The sequence below is a fragment of the Trachymyrmex cornetzi genome, unplaced genomic scaffold (genome assembly GCF_001594075.2).
Source record: "Trachymyrmex cornetzi isolate Tcor2-1 unplaced genomic scaffold, Tcor1.1 scaffold77, whole genome shotgun sequence".
NCBI lineage: Eukaryota > Metazoa > Arthropoda > Insecta > Hymenoptera > Formicidae > Trachymyrmex > Trachymyrmex cornetzi.
The window spans coordinates 50,608-58,269 of NW_017300102.1; the positions used below are offsets into that span (position 1 = coordinate 50,608).

Genomic DNA, 7,662 nt, shown 5'->3' on the forward strand with positions numbered 1-7,662 from the left:
AACTCTGCCACAGATTGGCTACGCCATTTCATATCCAGCTAATCAAAAATTGGACCATTTATGCCAATCTCTTACTATAGTGTTTCTGGTACAATCGCTTTTTTCAGCGTTCAGTGGTTGGAGTAATGAATGCACCCATGTCGATGTGTCGCATTTTATTGGTAAAACAGCAATCTCGTTGAAATTCGGACTTCACTTTAAGATCCCCTGAAGTCCCAAGAAACATCAACATATTTTTCTATCTCAAATTTTTGTAACTCGAGTTCTAATCAACATTTTTAGACCGTAATTAGTATTTAAGTATAAAAATAGTGGCTCTTTTCGAAAATCTAATCGGTAATAAGGTGAAATGTTTAGAAAAAAAGATATAAAGATTACAAATGGAAATAAAGAAAGGTAAGTGACGTCTGTTTTTTTTACTAAAAAGTATTCAATAAACATTTTTGTCTACTTTTTGAGTAAAATACAAAATTAATGATAATAAAGGACTCTTTATATAAATAAATACAATCTAGGGCAAGTAAGAGAGTCTAACATATAAATTTATATGTTAGACTCTTATTTGCCCTAGATTGTATTTATTATTTATTTATATAAATTTTATTTATTTATAAAAAAAATCGACTCTTATTTGCCTGTTTATCGTTGTATTGTTATTAAAATATTTAATTAATAAATGATTTTGTTCACCTTTTTAAATAAACTAAATTGTTGTAATTATTATTTGTATGATCTATAATTGCATCAATGTATTTTACTCAATAAATACAATCTAGGGCAAGTAAGAGAATCTAACATATAAATTTATATGTTAGACTCTTACTTGCCCTAGATTGTATTTATTACCATCGTCAAAGAGATAAAAACACATGATGTAATGTGTTCCAATTTATGTAGCGATCTTGATGACTGTCACTTGGAAAACGTCCGATACTTACAATCGACCATCTAATTGTTCGTAAGTATCAGATGTCTTCCATGTAACAATCATCAAGATCTCTACATAAATTGGAACACATTACACCATGTTTTTTTATCTCTTTGACGATGGTAACTAAAGTAAAGCGAGAAAAGAATAATATCTGAAGATGGCTCAATATAAGAGCTGAAACATGTATAATATTTCTAGTTTCACAATTTTAAAAATTGACTCTTATTTGCCCGTTTATCGTTATATTGTTATTGAATTTTTAAGAGTCCTTGACTATTTTATATTATTTAAATATTTCAATCAATAAAAAGGAAATCACTCTTACTCTTAATTGCACTTTCAAGCTTTATATCTTTTTCTCCAGATACTCTATCCCATCTTCAACTTGATTTTCAGAAAGAGCTCTTTTTATATTTAAATACCAATTACGCGGCCTAAAAATATTGATTAAAACCCTAAGTTACAAGGATTTAAAACAGAAACGTGCATAATGGTCTTTTGGGATTTTATGGGTCAATATAAATATTCCTATTTAGTTAATAAATGTTTTATATTGTATAACTTACCTGTTCCAGCTGTGCTAGTACCAGCTGCTGCGCTACCAAACGGTGATGTCTGCGCCGATGTCCCAAAAAGACCTGTTTGTGGACCTGTTCGAAAAAAGAGAAAAGAAAAAAGCCACAAAATATTTTACCTTTCATTTTAGGTTGAAATAATGAATCAATACAATATACCTTTTCTTCCAAGTTGATAATCTTCAAAACGTAACTCCTCGTATGATTTAGATTCATATTCCTTCATAGATGCAATGCAACAGTGACGGGCTGAAATGCTGTGTGATATTCCATTTTTTGACATAGAATCAGTTGTAATGACAGGTGTGAATTTCACAGCGGTACCAGCTGGTATAGTAGTGGGGTTAGTATTGCCAAAACCTGTACAGAGAGAAATCAAAGTGCTTAAAATTTTAAGTATTATTAACTTAAGTATACATAGTTGCGCTCACATGATCTACCTGTTGTTGTACCAAAAAGATTTGTATTTGTGGTGGTATTGGTTTGACCAAACGGAGTAGTTTGCTGTGCATTCTGTTGTGGTTGTCCAAATAGATTAGTTCCAGATGTTGTGCCAAAGTTAAAACCAGGTTTGTTCGCTTGACCAAATGCCGAAGTTCCTGTACTTGTACCGAAAAGATTCGTACCAGCATTTTGTTGGGTACCGAAAAGATTGGTACTTGTATTTGTTGTCCCAAAACCTGTAAAAATAAAAATGCATTTGTCAGGCTTTAACAATGTATAATATAAAATATCAGTAAATCAAATTAGATTTGTTTGCTTGCCAATTACATTTAATATTTACTGATTTAAAGAAGCTACCTGCTATCATTATAAAATAAATTTTAGTGTGTAAAATAAAAATGTTTTATACTACAAAAAATAATAAAACGAACATAAAATACATAATTTTGAATAAGTTTTAATAAACCAATTTAACTTTTTAATTTTTTTATGCTTTATTACCTTTTAAATATACAAATAATTCTTGAAATATACGAATAATTCGCAAAAATTATTATCAAATATTGTATAATAAAATATTTCGAGCAATCCTTAAATTGTGAAATGTTTTTTATATAATGAATGATCAGAATGTTTCAGATGTGTGCATAATGCATATTTTGCACATGCATAAATACATGTAGGAAAATACATATATACATACAAAAAAATATTTTTTTAAGTTGATTTATATGCAAATAAAACAATAAATTTATAAATTGTTACCTCCAAAAGACTGAGTGTTAGTTGGCTGTCTAAATGCCGGTGGTGTTGTGGTATTTCCAAACAAGCCACCTGTGGTAGAACCTGTGGGTTTAGAACTAAAGAGTGATGAAGTATTGCTACTACCAAAGACAGGTGTTGCGCCACTACCAAAACTTGTTGTAGTAATGGATTTACTAAATGCAGATTGCCCAAACGGACTGTTTTGCGTCGCTGTACTAAATCCACCTTAATAGTAAATACATATTTCAAAATACATATTAAAACAATTCTCAATTATAAATCTCTTAGATAATATTTATATATACAGGATGTTTCGAATTTAAAGGGCCAAATTTTGGGAGCGTGAAGGGGATCGATAAACTAAGAAAAAAAATTCTTTGAAGATGTGCTCGTTTTTGTTTTGTTTTGAAGAAAATTGCAAAAAAAACAACAAAACAGTTTTCATTTTTGTACTTATTTATTACTTATTTATTCACATACTATTTATTCACTTATCTAATGCAGATATTGTTCAAAATGTTGACCTCTTACAATAATACACGTATTGCATATAATATGAACAGCTTATATTGCAGCCAAATACTGATCTAGTCAGTGTAATGCCTGCGTTCAGTAGAGAAAATTAATCAGTTAGTGCTTAGTGATTCTTTAACGTTGGTTCCTATACTTAGATCCAGCAAAGAATTAAAGGTAAGAACCAATCATATTAAAGAATCACTAACTGATTAATTTTCTTTGCTGAACGCAGTCAAATGCCGATCCGGCGCTTATATGTCTGGAAATCAACGCGCATACTCTCGCACTACTTCTGAAGCATTCGCTGAAGTCATACAGCCGATCACAGAAAGGGAGAAAGGCTGCAACACTTTTTTTTTATAAGTTTCGAAATGCAGCTTGTTTCACCGAGCGATTGGTTCTTATTCATGGATCCACAAATAAGAATCGATCGGTGAGTACATTCTGAAACCCATTTAAAAAAAAAGTGTTACAACTTTTCTGTGACTGGCTGTACACAAAAACAATAATATTCCGCTTTGATACAATAATATTTCGCTTTGAAAATAATAATATTCCGAATATTATGTTTTGCGATTTTCTCAAAAACTAGCATATCTCAATAACAAGCAAAAATAAACATATCTCTAAAGAACTTTTTTTCTTAATTTATCTATTCCTTTGCTCCCAAAGTTTAGCAATTTAAATTCGGGACATCCTGTATAATGTACTTACTGAATGATGTATTTCCAGTTTGTCCAAACATATTTAATGTTAAGTAAATTACAGAATTTTGTTACAGATTTCACCTGAAATAAAAATAAATTAAGATTATTTCTGTATAAAACAACTTTTTTATATTAACGTATAATTTATTTATATAATTGTTATATTATAATTAGCACATATTATGTATTCCAGAAAAAATGAAAATTGGTACATTAATCAAGAATTCTTGTACCATTATTACACTGATTAATGTTATCAATTCAAGAATTATTACTTTACAATATGTTCAATGATCAATGTTTTTACAAACAATATAATCAAACTATTAATAACATCCTCTGTAATATATATATCTTTAAAAATACTAAAACAATTGGAATATCGTAAATATACTTTCGTTTTAGTATAAAACAATTTTTTCTATAGTTTTTTTCACCTGAAAGTATATTTAATGTACTTTCAGGTGAAAGAATATATTTGTTGAAAGATTTTGTAGTCTTTTTTTTATTTTTTTATACATGTAATTTTATACACACACATATATATATATATATATATATATATATATATAGGGCATGAACTCGAAAAAATCCGTATATAGAAAAATGCTCATATTTTTTTTAATGTACATAGAATATTCATATTTGGCATAAAGTTAGCTAACAGGTATACGTGAAAGATGGCATGGTCAAATAGACCTCACATGACTTAATTGGAAAAATGGCGTAAAGTGAAGATGTTCGTAAATCGTTTGCGCACACACAAATGGAATATCCAGGTATATATGTAAGAAAGATTGCCATAAAGCTACAATTGGTAACTGTTTCAGATGTCTTGAAACAATTTTCAGAACATCAAATTATTGATCGCAGGTCTGAATCTGGAAGAAAAAGCCGTTCTGCATATCCTAAGACAGAGAAACGGATTGTTAAGCTATTCAGAGAAAATCCCAATTATCGTTATGTGATGTGGCAAAAATAACAAGTGTATCACAACTTGTACATTTACAAGAAATTAAGTGGGTGAAGACCGCAAGAGATGAAGAAACACAACAAAGAAAAAATTAACAACATTAAATCCATATAATATTCCTGCTTTTCCACAGATAATACATAACATTTTTACTCTACAAGATTACATCCAATTACTCTTAATAACAATGGTTCAATTAATATTACCATAAAACCGTCTTTTTTCCTAATACTAATGACTCATCCTCCTTAAGCATCATGAAAAACAAATGGTTTGTCAATCTTTCCAAACACACCATTCCACTTGATATACAATGCCTACTGCAACTGGAGAGCAATTTTTCATTACCATCTCCTAATATTAAGAAGAACTGCTTTGAATTCATAAAAAGTTTTGAAAATAATATTAAAAAATTGAACAAAACTATTGTAGTGGAATTGAAGAATTCGATTCCCATTATTGAAAAAATTGCTTCTTTGAGACCGAAAAATGAACCTAAACAAAAAATTAATGGCTTTATTAAAAAAAAAAACAAAAGATTTTATCAAGATTAATCAATAAATTTTATTTACAATAGTTGATAAAGACAACGTCACTGTTGCTTTAGATAAAGAGGAATATAAACAAAAAATAACTAACATATTAAATGATAGTAACACTTACACTATGATTAGCAGGGATCTGTTTGCACATTATTGACGAAATGGCTAAAACATGAATACATAAGGTCTGTTTTTTATTGCTGTACTTTAAACCGGGGTAATAAGTTAATTAAAGTGAAATGTATATTTGTTTCATTTCTTGCACTGTGTGTACCAGTTCAGAAAGTGCAGCAATAAAAAACAGACCTATAGATTCAACTTGTTATAAAAAATTATACTGCAGTGATGGGACATTACCTGGGGCCTATGGACTTCACAAAGTTAATTTTCCACTTAGAATTATCATCCCGTCGATTGACAGCCCACTGTATGCCTTAGCTACTTTTTTAAATTATATTCTAAATGAATACATTCCAAAACTTCAGAGCCACATAGAAAATAACTTCGAACTAGTACTAGACGAACTAAATGGATTTTCCTTAGACAATAATTTTTCTCTAATATCATTGGATATGATTTTTATATATACCAATATACCATAGATTTGGTTATTAAAAATGTATCGAACAAATGGAATTTTATATCGCGTTCTTGCAATACTGCATACACCCAAAGATGAATTTTTAAAAGCCTTACAATTGATTTTCGAATCAACTTATTTCACTTTTGACAACAATATTTACAGATAAAAATTTGGCACGCCCATGGGCTCCCCGGGTCTCCCACCATTGCAGATCTAGCTATGCAGGATCTTGAGATTATGGCTTTGGAGAGGTTCGGAGTTGAGTACCTTTTTATTTCAGATACCTTGATGACATCGCAACGGCTGTCCCCAATCACTTAATTCACAAATTTTTAGACAAAATTTTAGTGTTTAATTCACTACATCCGAGGCTACAATTCACGTTAGAAGTTGGAGGAGATAGATTAAAGTTCCTCGATGTCACCATTATAAATTACAATAGTAAATTAGAATTCAATGTATGTCACAAACCAACGTTTTCGGATAGATACCTCAACTTCTTATCTTTCTACTCTCTTTCGCAGAAAAGGGATGTTTTGATGGGTATAGTGGATAGAGTTTTTCTGCTATCACATCCTAAATATCACCAAGAGAAGTTTGAATTTATCATTACAACTTTTTTAAATAATGAATATCTAATTAAATTTATTTTTGATACCATAAATTCACGGCTAAGGTCTCTATATAAACGGAAGACTCTTAAATAAGTCGAAGAAAAATCAAATGAAATAACAGAGAAAGAAAAAATCTCCTGGTTTATATACGATTCCTTTTTTGCCTGACATCTATAATAAATTTAAGATCACTACAGATCTTAAAGTTAAATTATCGTTCTTTAGCTTAAATAAACTCAATTTAATAATAAAAGGACAAAAAGATGTTCTCTTGCAACAATTTAAAAAAAAACGTCGTTTATAAAATGTTCTGCAAAGATTGCAATGCATTCTACATAAGGCAGATCGGGAGGAAATTAAAAACTAGAATTACCAAACACACACACCGTAATGACATTAATAAAAAATCAGGCAATTTATCTGTTATATCTAAACATAGAGTCCATTTAGACCATCAATTTGATTGAGATCATAGGCGCCGACTATGGGGGGGGGGGGGGGGGGGGAGATCAACACTGTAAGGGTACATTCCATTTAACGCCCGCAACGCTTGTGGAATCATTTCATCCTTGTTGTTTATCAAATGTTAAACAAGGACAAACGATGCTCGTGAGCGTTGCGAGCGTTAAGTAGAACACAGCCTAAATGAGCGTCGAGCAGAAACGACATATAGCGGATTTATTGTCAGAGTTGGTGAAGTTTGTAAAAATAATTTTACCGATTCCTGTAAGTACGTGTACAGTCGAGCGTTCATTTTCTTCCTTAAGGAGATTATTAACGTATATACGAAGTACTATGACGCAACAAAGATTAAATTCTGTAAGTATTTTACATACACATGTAGAAGAAACAATGTAATTAGATGTAAATGCTGTTGCAAATGAATTTATAAATCGAACTGAAAATCGGCACGCTAACTTCGCACGGGAATAGGAAGACCGCGCACGTAAAGGTAGTACATACACTGTAATGAAAGTATGTAAATGCAATGTAAGTATCAGGAAAGAAAAGA

The 7,662-nt window shown here is 30.4% G+C and overlaps 1 protein-coding gene across 1 annotated transcript in view; it reads right to left on the reverse strand.

Moving 5' to 3' along the window:
* Positions 1-7,662, reverse strand: part of Nup98-96 (nuclear pore complex protein Nup98-96) — a 34,420-nt gene that overhangs the window by 22,467 nt on the left and 4,291 nt on the right. Inside the window, exons 2-6 of the mRNA XM_018518589.1 lie at positions 3,946-4,019; positions 2,716-2,940; positions 1,947-2,186; positions 1,666-1,866; positions 1,498-1,581 (exon numbers count right to left, since the gene is read on the reverse strand). Coding sequence (XP_018374091.1) covers positions 1,498-1,581; positions 1,666-1,866; positions 1,947-2,186; positions 2,716-2,940; positions 3,946-3,976 — 781 coding nt within the window. The 5' untranslated portion in view covers positions 3,977-4,019. The remainder of the gene's footprint in view (positions 1-1,497; positions 1,582-1,665; positions 1,867-1,946; positions 2,187-2,715; positions 2,941-3,945; positions 4,020-7,662) is intronic.